Source organism: Chanodichthys erythropterus, chromosome 17 (genome assembly GCF_024489055.1).
Source record: "Chanodichthys erythropterus isolate Z2021 chromosome 17, ASM2448905v1, whole genome shotgun sequence".
NCBI lineage: Eukaryota > Metazoa > Chordata > Actinopteri > Cypriniformes > Xenocyprididae > Chanodichthys > Chanodichthys erythropterus.
The window spans coordinates 7684816-7705948 of NC_090237.1; the positions used below are offsets into that span (position 1 = coordinate 7684816).

The window sequence follows — 21133 nt, forward strand, 5'->3', positions numbered from 1 at the left end:
TGAAACAAAGTCTCAAATTTTGTAATTTTTAAAGACATTTAAACAAATACCATTTTGTGGCACTTTAATGTGTTGTGACACATCACTGTAGCGCCTCAGTTCAAGCGGCTCATGAACCGATCATCTCTTCTTACTAGTTAATTTATATCATCAAACAGAAAGACGTCAGTATACATCATTTTTCAAGTTCAAGTCCACCAACGTTAATCTACTAACTCCCCCCACTTTTTTTTAGGACAAAATGGCAGATTCAGCATTATGATTGGTTAGATCGCCTGTCAATCAAACTTCCCGCAGAGGGTCAATTGGCTAGAGGTTTACAATTGTGTATATTTTTGTTTCTAGAAGCTGTAAGGGTTTATTAAGTGACAATAATGTGAAATGCAGTGTGGTTTAATACAACAGCATTCAAGCTAGCTGTTACTGTGAACACATCTTTCACAAAGATCAATAAATCGTGCTCCCTAATAAAACTGCAATTACCACACATCTTAATTTCAAGTAGCACACTTCCAATAATTTGTCTCTCATCAAGTATAATGGGAATTGTCTTCTGCTGCCAATACTCACATATTCTTGATTAAATAGTGTTATGTTTCTTAGCTTAATTTCCATGAACTTTAATTCATTGATCGACATAAATGCTTAATGACTCCCGAGCTGCTTCGTCAAACTAATGAGCATTAACGACAGGCTGTCGTTGCTGGAGTGCTCGTTCATTACAGAGAGGGACTGAAAATGCAGGACAGCAGCCCTCATCTGTCACACTTTATACACCTACTGAAGCATTGCAGCATTACAATAGCCTACCCTAACCAATAGCATAGTGCAAACATATATTTGCTCTCATAAACAATGCTAAAATGCCTCTGATGCTCGTTCAGCCATTATATATGTTTATTATTAGTAGGGAGATTTGAAAAATGGTTTATGTCGAAGTCGGCATGAAATCAAAAGTGACTATTATTTTCTCAATGCATGTTACTGGTCTTATTGTGAACAATTCATCTGTGCACTTCGTAATAAAATGCAATGACATAATTTGGTCTTCCTGTGATATGACTCACTTGACATTTATAGATGTGCTCATTGTGGTCAATTTCATCAAAATGGTCCATTGTCATCATGGATCCATTTTCTGTTGTTAATAATGAAGCACTGATCCCACAAAAGTCGCTTTCAAACCCTAGCAGCTTTGTTGGTCAACACAGCAAATCCTAAACCTGTGGAGAAAGTTAAATCTGGTGTGGAAATCTTTTGCCATCACACCTTATGTCGTTTGTGAGGCCATGCCAAAGTTAAGCCGATTCTGGTACTCAATGCCCACTTTTCATAGTCCAATCAAAAACGTTAGATAAAATTAAGTCAACACATGTTTTTTTTTTATTGTTTGATAAGCCATTTCACCTAAAATATGTCACAACATGGTAGTGTTGGTTGTTTTATGTCAACTTTAAATTGCCTGAATTATGTTAAAAGTATATGAATGGAAATAGTTTAATCTGCCTTGTTATTTATCAAATTTTAGGCCAATAATGATAAGATCAAGTTTGGTTTTATTTGGATATTTTATATATTTCAGTATTATTCTTTTCATATGAAACCAAAGAAGTGCTTGTATTGGAGGTCATAAAGAATTTCTTTATAAACCTCAAAAATGCGCTCCAATCTATGTTTTTTTTTTCTTCATTTTTTATAAAATGTTATAATGATTATCCCATTAACAGCCTGAAGAAACAGACAATGACACGTTTGTTTGGACAGGGTGTTGTGTTCTTTACTATGTGTCCATTGTTTCTAGCTTGAGTCAACACTGCATGAACAAACCAAATGTGCACAAAGCAGTATCGAATGTACAACACTGTGCAAAAAACAACAACAAAAAAAACATAAATACACAAAATATTACATTACGACGGCATCAGATTCACATCTTGCATGCAGACACTGCACGCTTTTACGAACATGGCAGGGATGTGAATTTACACTGGCAATATACAGAGTTTGTTTAGTTAATTAAACTTCCTGATCCTCCAGAACATTATACAGACTGTTAGTGGGTCATTCTCAGGGGGAAAAAACACGTTTGTGTGATAAATGCATAACAGGATACTGAATTTATTCACATTATTTGTTAGTTACCTGTTTAGTTTCTAATGCAAACATGTTTATAATTACACATTTATTTTTTGAAGTGTTCAGCCAATTTGAATGTTCCCATTCAACACTATTAGTTTATAGAAAAAATCCAAAATATTGCTTTTTATGAAATGAAAATGCATGCTTCACTGTGTACTGTAGTTTTCTAAAATTCTTTATGAATTTTCTAAGAATAATTTCTGATTTGTCTTTGTTCCTGCACTTTGTTCAACCCTGTTACAAGGTGCAACTTCTCCCTTTGAATAGTTCAACCCATATTGGATCTTTTTTTTTTTCCAGGACAAAACAAAACATTACTCTTTGCATAAAGCATTGCAAATAATGTGGTGTTGTCCAGGGATATTTGCTAGCTAAGCTAAGGCTGTTCTTTTTGTACTTCAACCCTGAAACATTGTCAGTGTAACAGGGCTGAAACAAAACGATAATGCATTATTCTGTTTTTTTCTCACAGTGCAATGTATGATTTATTTAAAGCCACATCAGTACTGACCTTAATTCCACTCTTACTGTAACAGGGTTGAAATAATGTTGCACTTTATGGTTAGGCTAAGGGCTTGTAATGATAAATAACTATAAGTATTTGGTATTTTAGGATCAGGGGTAACAGTTTAAAAACTGACAATTTCTTAACTACTAATCTGAATTTGTGGGGAATGCATCCGCCTTAAGGTGGCCCCCCAATGTCTACTGGGGTTACAATGTATTTATTTTCTGGCAATATTTCCTGAGAATGACCCTAGTAAAGCATATAATGAGAGTTTTTGCAGTTTTTCTAGACCAATATCAAGTCTTTAGCTGCAGAAAACTTCAAACAGTCTATACATATGTTTCTTTACAGTAACCATTACATATGGTAAAAGCAAATGTATTTGAAAGATATATCCATGTTTTTAAATGAAACATATAAGGTGATATTAGTAGCTTTGAGAGCAGGTATAAAGCAGACATGCATTGTGTTAGGATAGTTTGAACTTTCTACATCAGCTGAACTGTAAACGTACTATGTGGTCAAATGTATTTACGCTGTACAGAAGCCTTTCTGTTAACACCATGTAATAAAAATCAGAGGTGCTAAAGTGAAGAGAAAAAATCTCTTCCATCTGAAACTTTGTTTTACCCAACCCTAATCGCTTGGTTTCAATTTTGGTAGCTGGGTAGCCACATACACAGTGCAATCTTATTGGTCCAAACTCCTATACCACACAACTATTCAAACACCAGAAATCTTCTGATTGTTGCCAGAAACTCATAACACACCTGGATAAGACACAGCTTAAATGCCTTTTATTTTTGTTATTTACATTATAGATAAATTAAATGATCCATTCTTAAGTACCGCCATGACAGTGAAATGTCATTTTTGACTTTTCACAAAATACACACTTCTACAACACATCAACCCCTAAAACTATTTAGGTATTATCCTATCATTTTGGTAACACTTTACAATAAGTGCTATTAGTTAACATCAGTTATCTACATTAGTTAATATGAACTAATAATGAACTGCACTTCTACAGTTACTCTTTGTTAATGTTTATTTCAGCATTTACTAATACATTATCAAAATGTTGTTAACATTAGCTAATGCACTGTGAACTAACATGAACAAACAATGAACAACTGTATTATCATTAACGTTAACGAAGATTAGTAAATACAGTAACAAATGTATTTCTCATGGTTAGTTCATGTTAGTTAATACATTAATGTTTACAAATGAACCTTAATGTAAAGTGTTACCATAATTTTAATGGGTTAGTTCATCCATAAATGAAAATTCTGTACACCCGTAAGACCTTCGTTTATCTCCAGCACACAAATTAAGATATTTTTGATCAAATCCGATGGCTCAGTGAGGCCTGCATTGACAGCAAGATAATCAACACTTTCAGTGCCCAGAAAGCTACTAAAGACATATTTAAAACAGTTCATGTGACTACAGTGGTTCAATCTTAATGTTTTGAAGCAACGAGAATACTTTTTGTGTGCTAAAAAAAACAAAATAATGACTTTATTCAACAATATCTAGCGATGGGCGTTTTCAAAACACTGCTTCATGAAGCTTTACGAATCTTTTGTTTTGAATCGGTGTTTTGGAGCGTGTATCAAACTGCCAAAGTAACGTGATTTCAGTAAACGAGGCTTCGTTACTTCATAAGTGTTTCGAAATTTCAGTGGTTCACCACTGGGAGGCGTGACTTTGGCAGTTTGATAAGATTCGTAAAGCTTCGAAGCTTCATGAAGCAGTGTTTTGAAATCATCCATCACTAGATATTGTTGAAAAAGTTTTTTTTTTTTGGCCAAAAAAAAGTATACCACTGTAGTCACATGAACTGTTTTAAATACGTCTTTAGTAGCTTTCTGGGCATTGAAAGTGTTAATTGCCTTGCTGTCAATGCACTCCTTATGAAAGATATCTTAATTTGTGTTCTGAAGATGAACGAAGGTCTCACGGGTTTAAAACGACATGAGGGTGAGTAATTAATGACAGAATTTCATTTTTGGGTGAACCAAGTTTCTACCGAATGGTCTTCTCACAACTGATATTGTTAGCCTGGTTAGGGTTCTGAATTTTTTAAACTGTACATTTGTAAACCTTGTAAAGCTCATCTGAATAAAAATAAATTAATAATAATTAATAAAAGTGTTTTAATAACTTCTGAGGCAATATTTTGTATGACTTTAAAGTAATTGCCTTCACTGTTTGATGCTTTAACTGCTTTCCTTAGATTCTGAAAACAGACTGTACAAAGCACATTAATATTTAACGAGACAAGCTTTTTTTAGTTTATAATCGGTTGTCTGCTGCTAAACAACTTGCTGTAACATTCTAGCACGTATTTTGTCACACCATACATCTCCAACGCTGCAATTTCTGTGCGAAGAGGGTTTCAAAAAGTGTCGATTTTAAAAGGAAAGTTGTTTTCTGCCTCTATATGAGCCTTGATGTTCTGTGGTTGGTGATTTTTGGTAAACCGAAGGGCACATGTCTGTTTTCTACATGTTTGTGGTAAGTGCCAGTTCCCCAAATGCACATTGGTTGTTTGTGCCTTCACATTCTGTTCATTTATCAACATCTTTATCAACATCCAAATTATGCAGTTTACATGCACGGAAGAGCCTGTTTAGCGATGGGCGTTATTTCACACATTTAGAGTACATTTCCTTTCCATCACCATGAACATCATCAATTTTGACAGGTCCTCTGCTGTCAATGCTTTAAATATTTGGTTCTAGTACACACATTCAGGAAGACTTTTCAGGCTTTGAAGTCTCATGGTCGCGATATATCTCAGTGCACACCGTCACAGATGCGTTGTCTCTCATCAAAGCCTCACTGAGGGAGGCTGCAGTAGATCTTGCTCTGGATGCTGGAGCTGTGTTTGACGTCTCCAGCCTCCATGGGGAAGGACAGGGAGTTTTGAGCTGTGGTCTTTACTGCATCTCTGGGGAAGCAGCAGTGAAAGAATTCCCGGATATGGTTGAAGACTGCCTTACGGAAGATGATGAAGATCCAGGGGTCCAAGATGGGGTTAAATGCAGAGAAGCGGAAAGCCATTAGATTCTGCTGATCATTCCCAACCGGACTAATAGCGTTCACAAAGCCACAGATCTGAGAAGGGAGAGAGAGAGAGAGAGGGATTAGAACAGTGAGAGATAAACAAAACACAAGACCTTTTTAGGTTTGCCAACAGTCACATATTAAACAGAACTGGAACATAATTAAGTTCAGTATTATATCCAATCGTGACTCAGTTTATCCCATATTTCATTGCCCTACACCCAAAACAGCTGAGAACACTTTAGCATTTATTGCAATTGAAACCTTTTCATAATTTCATAAATGTCAAAGATTAAAATGACATCAGAATGGAAAACAAATTGTGAAAGTTGGACTTGTGAAATCCGATGTTCAAGTCTTTGAAGTGAAGTATCAAATCTATTTTGTTAATAGCTTTCTATTGTGTGCCATAGAAATAAGCCCTGTGACAGGACAATTCATTATGATATACAGTTGCTTGAAAAAATATGGGAACCACTTGCAGAATTTGTGAAAATGTAAATAATTTTAACAAAATAACATGCATTTTATATGATCTCTCTTATTTTTTATTTAGTGCTGTCCTGAGTAAGATATTTTACATAAAAATGTTTACATATAGTCCACAAGACAAAAAAAAAAAAAAAAAAAAACTGAATTAAAATAATTAAAATGACCCAGTTCAAAAGTATGTGAACCATTGATTCTCAATACTGTGTGTGGTTAAATATCTTACTCAGGACAGTACTAAATAAAAAATAACAAGCATTTTGTATAATCTCTCTTATTTTGTTAAAATGATTAACATTTTCACAGATTCTGCAAGTGGTTCCCATACTTTTTCATGCAACTGTGTCGTAATCTAAATTACGACATATGCTCTCAATGAAGAATGCAGAACAGTTGGTTCATGCATTCATGACCTCAAGACTAGATTATTGTAACGCTCTACTGGGTGGTTGTTCTGCTCGGCTTTTAAACAGACTACAGTTGGTCCAAAATGCGGCAGCTAGAGTTCTTACTAGAACCAGAAAGTATGACCATATTAGCCCAGTTCTGTCAACATCACATTGGCTCCCTATTAAACATCGTATAGATTTTAAAATCTTGCTACTTATAAAGCTCTAAATGGTGTAGCTCCCCAGAATCTAAGCGAGCTCTTGGTGCATTATAGTCCTTCACGTTTATTGCGATCTCAGAATTCAGGCCAGTTGATAATACCCAGAATATCAAAATCAACTGAAGGCGGCAGATCCTTTTCCTATTTAGCACCTAAACTCTGGAACAATCTTCCTAGCATTGTTCGGGAAGCAGACACACTCTGTCAGTTTAAATCTAGACTAAAAACACATCTCTTTGCTCTTGCATACACATAACACATTATCAATACATTAACATTTTTCAAATCCGTTAAAGGATTGTTACGCTGCAATAATTAGGTCGGCCGGAACCGAGAACATTTCCTATAACACTAGATATACCTGTACATCAGAACAAGAATGGCATCTACGCTAATATCTGTCTCTCTGCTTATCCTGAGGTTTGCCGGGTGCTGGATCCAGGCCGTATACAGATCAGATGGAGAACCTGTGTCTGGACCTGACTACAACGTAGCCCAGGAGACAATGGGCCTACAGACCCAGTTCTGGCTGCATCTATAATTCAGATTTTTAATCCCCGTATCCGCTTACATATATTTATATATAATCTATTTTTAATCTCTATAATAAAAATGTATAATTCAGATTTTGATCTCCATATCCATTTACATATATTATATATATCTTCCAAGGGTTTTTTTCCCTCCTAGGACTTTTTTCCCAGTGTTAGCACGGTGGGTTTTTCTCCTAGGGGGTTTTTTCCACCCATGGGAGTCAGCCGACATTGGCTTAATGTAGCACCATCTTGTATATGTTACACATTACCACGCCTGCTTGTACAGCTTATTTTTAACCACTTCTCTTTTTTTCTGTGCTTCTAATATGTAAAGCTGCTTTGAAACAATTACCAGTTGTAAAAAGCGCTATATAAATAAATTTGACTTGAACTGCATATCAACTTGATTTACAGTCACGATTCTGTAGTTTATAATTTGCGTAGGTGAAAGCCAAGTTGATGTGTGCATAATGGTGCTTGACTCTTTAGCGTGACATTAAAATTCAACAGATGAAGTTATATGTCAATCAGTCAAAAAAAAGAAAAAAGTGTGGTCAGTCATCACCTGCCATCAGTATGTTCTTTCCATTTCAAATGGCATATGTGATAAAAAGAAATAAAGTGTCCCTTATTTTCCTCTGCTGAAGTTGGCAAAAGTCTCAGACTATTGTAGTCTACACATTTTTATTTAAAAAAAATAAAAATAAAAATTAAACACACAATAACTACACTCTGTGTATAATAATAATAATAACCACATGATTTCAGGGAGATGTTAAAAACAAGACAATGCAAAGTTTTGTTTTGTTTTTTGTATCATAGTTTCTACAGTCCGGAACTGTCAAAAGGACACGATTTCAAGACAAAACAAGTTTTCACTGAAACCACAAGGAGTAGCATAACATCCCTGCAGAAATTTCCCACTCTGAATGACTGTGTTATGATCAGTTCCACATTTCCCGCAATAAATATTTGACAGATTTTATGTCTAGTATTGTGATTAAGGCTGTGTTCTGGAAATACACGACTGCTGGCATATTTGTTTCTGTGTTGCAAGCGTTTGAATCTCGCAATCTGATGAATACTTGTTTTGTCTTGAAATCGTGTCAATTTGACAGCTCCAGACTGCAGAAACTATGCTATGGCTGTAGATGAGAGGAAGCACAGCAGATGTACAGCATCCCATTCCACTGTTCCCAAGAGCTCCAATTCCCACAATTTCACCAGAAAGCATTATAATTACTGCGTAGGATGTAAAAAAAGAAAAAAACGTTTGTCAGATGCTAAATGGCAGCCGTTAAAACTGATGTGTTCTTCATAAAAAAAATAAATAAATAAAAAAGGAATCAAGGCATGTTTCGGATTCCTGACATCTCCTTCCTTAATCAAATTTACATCTGATTATTCAATTACATTTATTCTATAACACTTCTCTATTACTCCAATATGAAATTAAAGATCAGCTGATATATGGAAAATAAAAGTGCTTATTAGTCTAGTATTGGTGCATTATTCACTTGTATAATTTATTCAGAATTTAAATATTTTTTTTAGGTTGAAACTGCCGTGGGAGTTCATCACTGAATCACTTTTTAACCGTCTGACACTTCTTTCTGCCCCCTTGTAATCGACTGATTACCATAAATGTCAGGAAAATCATCTTTAGATTATTTAAATGGTAGTGAAAAGATGGGCTTTTTCTTTTACTGCCAAAGAAGAAGAGATCAATTGATAAAAGATCGATCAAATCTTGGCACTTAGTTTCATTTCCCCATATGTGGCTTTGGTGCTGGTGAAAAATCAAGATTAGAGACAATAAAGTAACAGCTAATATTTAAGGTCCAGGTGGTGCCTTCCTTTTAGTAAGACAACATCTTGCTTCAGGGCTTCATTATTTTCAGACAGATAAGGCTGAATCTCTTAAAGGTGCCAGCATTTGTCTGTGTGAATGACTGAAATACTGGATGCATTTTGTCAGGACAAATTTACACTTATCAGATAAGTGCTTTCAGGCAACACCCGTGACTACTTGTACCATGCTCAACCCTGGGTTAAGACCTTTTCTAACCCTTAGTTAAGGCCGCTTTTAAAGGATTAGTTCGCTTTCAAATGAAAATTAGCCCAAGCTTTACTCACCCTCAAGCCATCCTAAGTGTATATGATTTTCTTGTTCCTGATTAACACAATTGAAAAAATATTAATAAATATCTTGACACATCCGAGCTTTATAATGGCAGTGAATAGGGTTCACGAGTATGAGCTGAAGAAAAAGTTTCCATCCTCATCCATCATAAACGTGTACTCAACATAGCTCTGGGGGGTTAATAAAGGCCTTCTGAAGTGAAAAAATGCATTTGTGTAAAAAAAAATATCCATATTTAAACAAGTTATACGCCTTCTGTATTCAACATACGCAGAAAGTGTAAAACTCCTGCAGTTCAAAAAGCTTACGCTACGTCCTACCCTTTTCCTTTTCAACTTTTGCAAAAAGTGTAACTGACACGATGCCAGCTTACACTTTCTGCGTAACTTGACTATGGAAGGCGGTCTGGCGGAAGCTCGATATTTGACTTCATAACTTGTTTAAATATGGATATTTATTACACAAATGCATTGTTTCGCTTCAGAAGGCCTTTATTAACCCCCCGGAGCTGTGTGGAGCACATATTTATGATGGATGGATGAAGCTTTTTCTTCAGCTCATACTCATACCCTATTCACTGCCATTATAAAGCCTGGATGCGTCAGGATATTTATTAATATTTCTGTGATTATGTTCATCAGGAACAAGAAAGTCATACAGTATATACCTAGGATGGCTTGAGGGTGAGTAAAGCTTGGGCTAATTTTCATTTCAAAGTGAACTAATCCTTTAACTCGGGGCTATGTATATAAGGGTGGTTCTGTAACTACAGGCACTTTTAAAAGATTAGTCCACTTTTAAATAAACTTCACCTGATAATTTACTCACCCCCATGTCATCCAAGATGTCCATGTCTTTCTTTCTTCAGTAGAAAAGAAATTAAAGTTTTTGATGAAAACATTCCAGGATTTTTCTCCATATAGTGGACTTCAATGGGCACCAAACAGTTGAAGGTCAAAATTAGTTTCAGTGCAGCTTCAAAGCGTTGTACATGATCCCAGACGAGAAATAATGGTCTTATCTAGAGAAACCATCACTCGTTTTCTAAAAAAAATAAAATTCTCATCTTGAACTAGCGCTCTTCTTCTTCTCTATTAGAATTCTGACAGTGTAGACACTAATAAGCATATTACTGCCCTCCACAGGTTAAAGTTTGAACTAATTTTTATATGCAATATGCTAGTTCAATAGTATATAACAATTAGTTCAAAACTTTGACCTGTGGAGGGCATTATTACGCTTAGTAGCGTCTACACTGCTGGAATTCTAATAGAGAAGAAGAAGAGAAGTAGTTCAAGATGAGCATTTCTGGTTAAAATGTTGTTGTTTTTTTAGAAAATGAGTGATTGTTTCTCTAGATAAGACCCTTATTTCTCATCTGGGATCGTGTAGAACGCTTTGACCTTCAACTGTTTGGTGCCCATTGAAGTCCACTATATGGAGAAAAATCCTGGAATGTTTTCATCAAAAACTTTAATTTCTTTTCTACTGAAGAAAGAAAGACATGGACATCTTGGATCACATGGGGGTGAGTAAATTATCAGGAAAAGTTTATTTAAAAGTGGACTAATCCTTTAAGTTCCAGCAGTGAAATGTAATGTTTATATTAAATTTTGTTATCTAAAGCTTCATAAACATAAAAATAGTGTCATTACACATCTTGACTTCAAAAATAATGAATGAATAATATGGTTCAATTAAAAATTATGAAGCATTTATAGGTCCAAATGCTGCTGTGTAAAATTCTTTTACTATATGACATTATTTCAATTGAATTCGTTTCTTATAAATGTTACTTTACACCATCTTAAAGTTCTATTTTGTTTACTCTTCATTTATATGATTTTTTAATTTAATTTTTACACCTGTCCCACACTTTTGAGTCCTTACCACAACACTGAAAAAAGGTGTTTAATTTCAAATATGACATTTGTTCAAAGCCAAACAAATCTAGTTTCTATAGAAACAGAAATTAATATGTGAGCACATGGCTTACAGATTGGGTCACCCCCATTAGGTCACTCACAAGTTCCAGAAAACTAAGACAAAGAGCATCTTTTCTTCATAAGTATTTATTATGAGTCCTTACCATTCAGCTTAGTAATTGTGTATTTTGAACTACATTTTAAAAATGAATTTATATCACTGTTGAATACATGTATACGTGGTGCTAAAAGTCAAAACTGATATATCAGATCTCGCTAGCAGCCAGTTATCAGCAATATTAGCAAAAATGTCATTTCTGCAACATGTCTTTACCGCAGCATTTTTAGGTGTTGCGGTAAAGACCTTGCATTGCAGTAGAGACAAATTCAAGTTATATACTGTGATCTAAATATAAACGTCATTTTTTCAACCCTAGATGATAGCAAATTCATCTAATAAGATGACAGAAATGCAGAGACTTAATGAAAAAAAGACCCTGACAGATATGAATAGTTATGGAAAAAGAGCATTAAAAAAAAAGAGTTAAACTGACAAATCAGAAAAGAAGACAGTGGACCAGAGGACTAAACCAAATACTGAAGGCCTCAAATTAGTTTGTTGTTATAATATAGGTTCATAAAAGTATTTTTAACCCAGTTTTCCTGTGGTATCTCTTTGACAAAATACCTTCTGTTACGGTTTTTCTCTACAGTAACCTATTGTTAAGGCTACATTATTAACACGTGTCATTAACATTGTGTCCTTACCGACACAAACTCATTACCGCAGCAATGATTTATTTTAATTATTAATCAGATTGTTGTTGCTGCTGTTTTAACCCTTCAGTAGAGATGATTAACACATTAAAATGACAATATTCATTAAAAGCGAAATATTGTATCTTTGGCGTTTGTATAAAACAATTGATATCTAAGGTTAACATCAAAATTTTCCATGGCATAAAGAATATCATAAAATCAAGGAAGAGGATTATGGCCAAGCAATAATTAAAAAATAAAACCATCTCAAGATTAAAGTTGTTAAATTTCGAGAAAAAAGTCGAAATAAAATGTTGAGAATAAAGTCATTAAATTATGAGAAAAAAATCATTAAATTATGAGAACAAATTTGTTAAATTATGAGAAAAATGTCATAAAATTCAAGAAAAAAGTTGAAATAAAATGTTGAGAATAAAGTTTATTCAAATTTCAAGAAAAAAGTCGAGATAAAATGTTGAGAATAAAGTTTATTCTCAACATTTTATCTCAACTTTTTTCTCGAAATTTAATGACATTTTTCTCATAATTTAACGAATTTGTTCTCATAATTTAACGACTTCTCGTAATTTAATGACTTTATTCTCAACATTTTATCTCGACTTTTTTCTCAAAATTTAACACGATTTTTTCTCGTAATTTAACGAGTTTATTCTCAACATTTTATCTCAACTTTTTTCTCTAAATTTAACGAGTTTTTTCTCGAAATCTCGAGATAGTTTTATTTTTTTATTATTGCTTGGCCCTAATCCTCTTCCGTATAAAATCCCCTAATTTTAAATTATTTTTTAATATATGTAATTACAAAAATGTACAAATCTTGAAAAGTAACTGTGTAAATGTATTACATTTTTATAGAAATTAAAAAAGTGCATAAAATGTAAGGTTGCGGTAAGAACATTTTGTAAGGAAAAGAGATGAAAACCATAAAAAAAATAAACATGTTCCAGATTAAAATCTTAATGTCTACATTTAATTTTGTGTACATTTTTATATGTATTACAGACTGTGATGGTTAAAATTGAAGTTCATAGAGGTTGATTTTTTTAAATTAGTAGAGTCGGAAGTGCCCGTAGTTGCAGAAACTCCCATGAGTAGTAGATTCGTGCACCAGGATGCACTATGGGAAGAAGGCAAGCTAGCGGAGGCAGTGTGATGCTTTGGGCCATGTTCTGCTGGGAAAACTTGGGTCCTGCCATCCATGAGGATGTTACTTGGACACATACCACCTACCAAAGCATTGTTGCAGACCATGTACACCCTTTCATGGAAACAGTATACCCTGGTGACTATGGCCTCTTTTAGCAAAATAATGCACAGGGCTCTTTTGGCAGCAAAAGTGGGACCAACACAATATTAGGAAGGTGGTCATAATGTTGTGCCTGATCATTGCCCCCTCATTTTAAGATAGGCCCTCCAAAAATAAAATTCTGGCTACGCCCCTGCTGGGAAGACCTGCGTAGTTTCTCTTACTGGCAAGAACTGCTTCTGTTCTGTGTTTAGTGGAAATCTTCATCACATTCCACAGCTGCAGAGCCGTGATGTCACCGTTTATATTCAATCATCACAGACACATCGAGACTCAACACCTGATACACTGAAGTACAAAGTGTCCTGGATGCCGAGGGAGCCAAAAATCAGCTGTAAGAAAGATTTGTGCCTTGATAAATCAGTACCTTCATCTAACGATTGTGGTATAAAACATATTAGTAAGCCATGAGTGATGCTAATGATCCTGTCACTGATGTCTCAAACAATTTACGGTAGGTATCCATGTCTTCAAGGACATAAATTGCCACCCAGTACCACCAGCTCTGGATGTCATCACTCGAGTCGTCAGCGATCACTCGTTGTCAAAACACCTCTACAAACACACCCCACAGCATTCCCCTACATGTCCTCAAGGCCTCATATGGTCCTCCAGCACTGTGATATTCACCCCGGTGGGCCACAAATCACGCAATGACTGATGTCTCAGAGAAGACGCCAGTTGGTCTGTGATATTTAAGTGTGCTTTGGATTTACCACCCAAACTTTTCACACACAAAGAGACATTTGTGTTTGTGCGAATGTGAGCTGCTCTACAAAGGTAATTTATGTGGAGACAAGTGCGGCCGGGAGCATGTCAAAATGCAAATTGGATGTAATCAGTAGTGGTTCATTTGTTCACAAGAAATTCATATGAACTGCATCCAAAAATGAACAACAAAAACTGCTGAACGGAAAAACACTAATATTGTGAAATATTATTAAAGTAACTATTTTCAATTTATAAATAATATAGTTTACAATGTAACTTATCCCTATGATGCCAAAGCTGAATTTTCAGCAGCCATTACTCCAGTCTTAATCGGCTATGTTTCCATCCAACTATTTTTATGAGAATTTTTGGACATTGTCTAAAAAAATGTTCACCAAGATGTGCATAAGTTCTAAAAAATGCACATTAATTAACTGAGGTGGATCATTTTTTTGTCTGATAGAAATGCGCATAAACCAAGAATAAATTGACCGAATAAATCCCTTGATGTGCAACAAAAACAAACAGGTGACTTTGCCTCAATAGAGGATGTGATTGGATACCCAGATGAACCAATGAACCAATTCAACATGTTCTCCAACCAATATGAACTTATAGGTCGTTTGTCACTTCCTTGAAATACGAGCGTTTACTAAAGTGGCGCCCCATCGACAACAGGACACTTTCATTTTAATTAATAAAATATGACCCATAGGAGCATTTGCTAAAATTGCACCCCTTTCGACAACAGGACACTTTCTTTTTAATGCGTTGTTCCCTTTTATCTGCATCATATTTCGGGTTTTGCATAGCTCAATTGGCAGAGCACTGCAATAACAATATGCAATCATGTGATCGTGGGTTTGATCCCAGGGAATGCGTGTGCTCATGAAGTGTGTATGCACTAAATCACTAAGGTTAGGTTTAGGGATGGGGTGGGTGTGGGTGTAGTCGTTAATAAAAAAAATAGTTTTGCTAAATGGAAATAGGAGAAATGGTGTAAAAAGTCCACATATTGCATTTAAATGAACACGCATTTTGATTGGTAATGGCATACGTCATTTCATGACGACAGACGTAACACGACACTGTCATTATTTTTACGCCCGCTAGAGGGTGCATGACTTTAAAATGTAAATATAGGTCGTAATAAGCTACTTGAAATTTTTTTTTTTTTTAAGGACAGTCTCAATGATTTGGAATAATGACCTCCCAAACATAAGTTACACAATTTGCAACTTTGGATGAAAACGTAGTGTCACACGATCCTTCAGAAATCATTGTAATTAGCAGATTTGATAATCAAGAAACACATCTTTATTATCAATGTTTAAAACAGTTGCTTCTAATATTTGTGTGGAAACCGTGATTCTTTGATGGAAAGTTGGAAACTCTAGATGGCACAGGCTAATAGGTCCTTAACTCAATCTGCTTGCAAACTACATCATTCTCTGTAGGGAAAAGCTGACTGGTGTCTGCTTTTGCTCAACTTTCAAATACTGTCATCGTTTGCTGTAGCAAACGCTTTCAGAAACCCTCCTCCCCCAGCTCCATCTGTATAGATCTGCTAAGGGTAATTCATGTATATGCTACAGTATATTGTACAGCAGCAGCATATCTTACTTGCTCACAGCAGTGTGTTGTGTATGTGTTGGCAGTACTAGCAAGTCCGTGCTTATTCTGCAACAGCAGCAGCCAGAAGCGTAGCAGATCTATTCTGCTAAGCCCAAATATACTGACACTGTCATATCAATTACCACACTCCAAGAGTTATCATGACAGAACAGCATTTATTTGAAATAGAAATGTTTTTTTTTATTGTAACATTATGATCTGCTATATAACTTGTGCTCCATGGAGAAAAGAAAAAGAAAATCATACATATGACATAGGAGTAAGCAAATAATGATAAATTTTCCTATTTAGGTGAACTATTAATATAAATCCCTGAGTACAAAGATCACTTACATGAGAGAATTAAATCATGAGAAATAAATCCCTCTCTCAGACCCTTGAGGTTAACAGCTGCAACGTTTTACTCTTTCACAGCGTATTGCTATCATATTTATTTATTTATCCGCTACTTGAGTTTCAGGTATTTGGTGCGCAAATTTAGAAAGGGCAGAACGTGGCGACATCGGATCTCTTTATCAATGCGTAACACAATTGTGAAGTACACACACTGTTAAGGAAATCATAGTATTGATAAGAGTTGGAACTAGTAAAGCTATTTTTGAGAGTAACACATTCATATCACAGGACAGACCTTGCCTAAACTGTTCTTAAGGCAGAAATGAATCATCACGTTTCACTGAGACAACCCCAAAAAAAAACTCCCACAAGTGATTATTTCCTGTTTTATATATTTATGACCTACTTTAAACATCTACTTGGTTTGTATTTCACCAATAAACTTTTCTTTTGAGGTTTTACTAAATGAGCTGTTCGGAAAGTGTGAGAACTGCTAGACATATCTTGACGAATTAACTATGAATTTGACTAATTTTGCAAGTTAGCATGCTTATTGGGATTACTAAAGATAACCCATTTAATGCATCAATTCCTCTCCTCATATAAACACAGCACTCTCCATTACCACTTCCACAGTCAGTGTTTTTCCATCACTCGTCAACATTCCCTTCATTCTCTTCTGCAACTGCCCACTGGCTTCTGTGTACTTTCCCTTGTAGTCTCAGACTCATTACAAATGTGTCAGTAGCTGACCTTACCACACAATGAAAAACAGGTATGCCAGTAGGCTTTTAGAAAATATAGAGTGAAATAAATGATGTAATATATACTGTCATACCAAGGCACTTACACTCTAAAAAATGCTGGATTATTTTTTCAACCCAAACGCTGGGATAAGACTGCTGGGTAAGGACGCTGGGTTGATTTAACCCAATTTTGGGTTGAAATCATTCTTAATCTGTAACCCTCTTAACAACACGGACGACTCCAGTGCCATTTTGTCAGCATCTTCAGCTTATATGGAAAGTTTTGCGTTTTGTATTTGTCTCATGTCTTAACGGCCTCTTTTATTGAACTAAAGAGACTGTTTTAATATAGTGGGTTTCTTGTGTCATATTTACAAGTTTTTTGAAGTCTGGTAATGGAGGGCTACCAATAGATTTAACTTCGCAATTAACCTGAATGTAATGAATTTAGTTTCCCTTAAAGGATTAGTTCACTTTCAAATGAAAATTAGCCCAAGCTTTACTCACCCTCAAGCCATCCTAGGTGTATATGACCTTCTTGTTCCTGATGAACATAATCAAAGGAATATTAATAAATATCCTGACGCATCCGGGCTTTATAATGGCAGTGACTAGGGTTCACGAGTATAAGCTGAAGAAAAAGCTTCCATCCACATCCATCCATCATAAATATGTGCTCCACACAGCTCCGTGGGGGTAACTCCCTGAGGTCTGAAAACGCGCCGGCGCGTTTTGCAGGATTTTTTTCACATTGCAGCAAAACAGACTTAAAATACTCCGTCATTTCTAGTCATAGAGACATAAGTAATATATCAATTGAAACTATAGAATATCTTCTTTTATTTGTGTACACTCAGAGTAAAAACACAATGTTGTGCTTTTTGTAAAATAAAGAAAACTAACATTATGCGTGATCTCTCCTCTCCCTCTGAACGAACTCAAATCTGATAGTTCTCAGAAAATGAACTGTAACTTATGAATACTAATGACAAAAAATAACAACACTTACGTCTAAAGAAACGTTGAAATGTCAGGTTTTGTCAGTCAAATCAAAAACAAACATTCTGTGTTTATGTAATCTGTATGAAAAGAGAGCCATGTCAGAAGTCTGTGATTCAGCTCATTACCCGCTAATGCGGCCACGCCCACGGAGCCAGCGCTATTCAGACGCAAATTCAGAGGCAATACATGCATACATCATCTCAATCGTGTATTTATTGTCTTGAAAAGTGTTTATTTGGATGGTAAAGCCATGGCTTGCGATCTCTAGAAGACATGCCGTTAGTTCCTATTTCCTTTTCTTCTTTATATGAATGTGTGGACTAAATGTGCACAGAGAGCGCCCTCCGGCTGCAAGTATGAATTAAAAACAGTATCCAGCACTCATAGTGATGACAAGAAATATTACTTCTCAGTATAGAAAATTGACATAAATATATAAGAATCCATCAATATTTCTCCAAATGTGCATGCTTTTAAGCTAAAAGCCTATATGAAATGCCACAGAGGTAACATAATTGTTCAGACACTTTGCATCACAGAAATAAATTATATTTTAAAGAATATAATAGAATACAATCATTTTAAATTGAAATAATATTTCACAGTATTGCTGTTTATGATGAGCTGAGACATTATTACAGAGGTTTTTTTTCACAGCCTACCTGACTGAAAGGCCTCATTAATGTGCAAGTCATTTCAGGTCATTATTATGCAATTCTTTTGTCTTCTCAGGTGTAAATGGCCCATTATTCATGCAGATTCACGCCTCCACGCATACTGTGTTTCTTGACAAAAAGTGTCTTACAAAATTTAAATCTCTATTATTTTATATGAAAGAGTAGTCAGCATAATTTTTTACATAATTCTGAAGCAAAAACTCTAGTCTACAACCTCCAATAACCAGAAGTCTTGTGAACACAGATTTACTATACTTTTTTTGGCCTTATTTCAGTGACTTAAGCTTTTTGTTTTTTCAATAACCACGCATAAACGTTATTCCTTCAAAAATACAAACATGTACATACATGTTCCTCACATGTTATTGTAGCCTAGTTTGTGCTGAATACAGTGTAATGACACTTTTGTCATTTATATATTTATGAACAACTGAAAAAAGCACAAATGTCAGGGCATGTCAAAACTTCTCCAAGCCCCAAATCAGCCTCAGACTCCAGAGGGTTAATAAAGGCCTTCTGAAGCAAAACAATGCATTTGTGTAAAGAAATATCCATATTTAAACAAGTTATGAAATCGAGCTTCCGCCAGACCGCCTTCCATATTTAAGTTAAGCAGTCTGGCAGAAGCTCGATATTCATAACTTGTTTAAATATGGATACTTTTTTACACAAATGCACCACTTCACTTCAGAATGCCTTATTAACAATCCAGAGCCGTGTGGAGCACATGTTTGTGATGGATGGATGGATGGATGATCAAAGAAATATTAATAAAAAAGCTCAGATGCATCAGGATATTTATTAATATTTCTTCGATTATGTTCATCAGAAAGAAGAAAGTCATATACACTTAGGATGGCTTGAGGCGAGTAAACCTTGGGCTAATTTTCATTTGAAAGTGAACTAATCCTTTAAGGAACTGAAACGGCAATATGTAATAATGGTTGTTTTATTTTGATGCTGCAGTGTTTGTTAAGGCACTATCATTATTGGATATACAGGGTGAGGGATTTTAATAATGTTGTAAACTGTATGGGATGCATATTATAAAGGTTAGAATATCCCAAAGAGATCATCACATTTGTGGGTGCTGGGCATTTTAAAATATTCAGAAAATAAAACTAAATCTACTTTTAATTAAAATTAATTGATTTTCTTATTATTGTTGTTAAACCATACAATATAGGTGATCCATAACAGCCTCCCTTGAAAATCCAGTGAGTGCACATGTTTTGCTTCAGTATTACTGTTCTATTCTGGGAAAGCTCAGGCATAATGAAACAGCAAGCGGCAGTGCCTGGTAAACGTCAGTATCAAATAAACCACAAGTTTCTGTCTAAGTGTTAATACCTTCTGCCTGGAAGTGCACCACGCTGCACCATTTACGCACACAGAACTTCTTTCAGCTCATTAGACTTTCACAGGTTCAATATAAGATAACATCTAACCCTCCGTGTGCATCTCACAGTTCCATAAATAGCAGCAGGTCGGTAACACATCAAGCTTTTCTGTCACTGATAATTAGATTGTGTTTCACTATAAAAGGAATTAAATGAGTTGAAAGACATTTACTGCAGAGTTGAGTGAGAATTCAGGTAAATAGTGATACAAATGAAGATGGATGAATGGTCACATACAGTACAAACCAAACTCAACAATAGCCATCGGCAAAACAGGAACTCCTATCCTCCCAGGCCTGTTCGACCACTTAAAACTAAAGAAAAAAATATAGAAGAAAGGGAAGACCATTTGTTTTAACAACCCTCCCTGACTGTGACTCCTTGCACAATTTTGCCGCCTTCTCTTTTGTTCCTTCTCTGTTTTGTACCAAGCCTTTCCTGGCACCATTACAAAACTAGATAAAATATTTATATTTTTTGTCAGAGCGAGTAAGCAATTTGAAGTGCTCATACTCAGAACAAACATGTAACCCAAAGTATTAAATATACTTTTTTAAGTGATCACACTTGACATTTGTGGAGTGCCTATTTACATTAAGTGCAAATAGCCCGACTTGGCTATTGGCCAGAGGCTATTTACTCCACCCACCAATGTGTGGTTGGGCCAGACAAAAGTACAAAAAATGCAGAAAATGAAAGAAAATATGTGGCCTTTAATAATAAAGTGTTTATCGGGTAGGTGTATGGAGGGCTTTATTGTCCCAATCATTCGTCATTTATTTAATAATAATCATTTACACTCAATATGTTATTATTGTTTTATAATGTACTAAAATACTGAGGTGCTAATAATATCTAACTTATGGAAGCTTGCTTCTGCCACTAAATAAAAAAGGTATATGCGACTTTTTCTCTCACAATTCTGACTTTTTTTACTCTCGCAATTGAATTTACATCTGCCAAATCTGACTTCTTTTCTCAGAATATAAACAAGCGAGATATAAACTCGCAATTGCGAGTTATAATGTCAGAATTGCGAGATATAAACTCACAATTATGAGAAATAAAGTCAGAATTGCACGATTTTTACTCACAGCTGTGATATAAACTCG

At 35.2% G+C, this 21133-nt stretch overlaps 1 protein-coding gene across 1 annotated transcript in view; it reads right to left on the reverse strand.

Moving 5' to 3' along the window:
- Positions 1-765: 765 nt before the first annotated feature.
- Positions 766-21133, reverse strand: part of ptgir (prostaglandin I2 receptor) — a 43705-nt gene continuing 23337 nt past the window's right edge. The window contains exon 3 of the mRNA XM_067365781.1: positions 766-5776. Within this exon, the coding sequence (XP_067221882.1) occupies positions 5498-5776 (279 nt within the window). The 3' untranslated portion in view covers positions 766-5497. The remainder of the gene's footprint in view (positions 5777-21133) is intronic.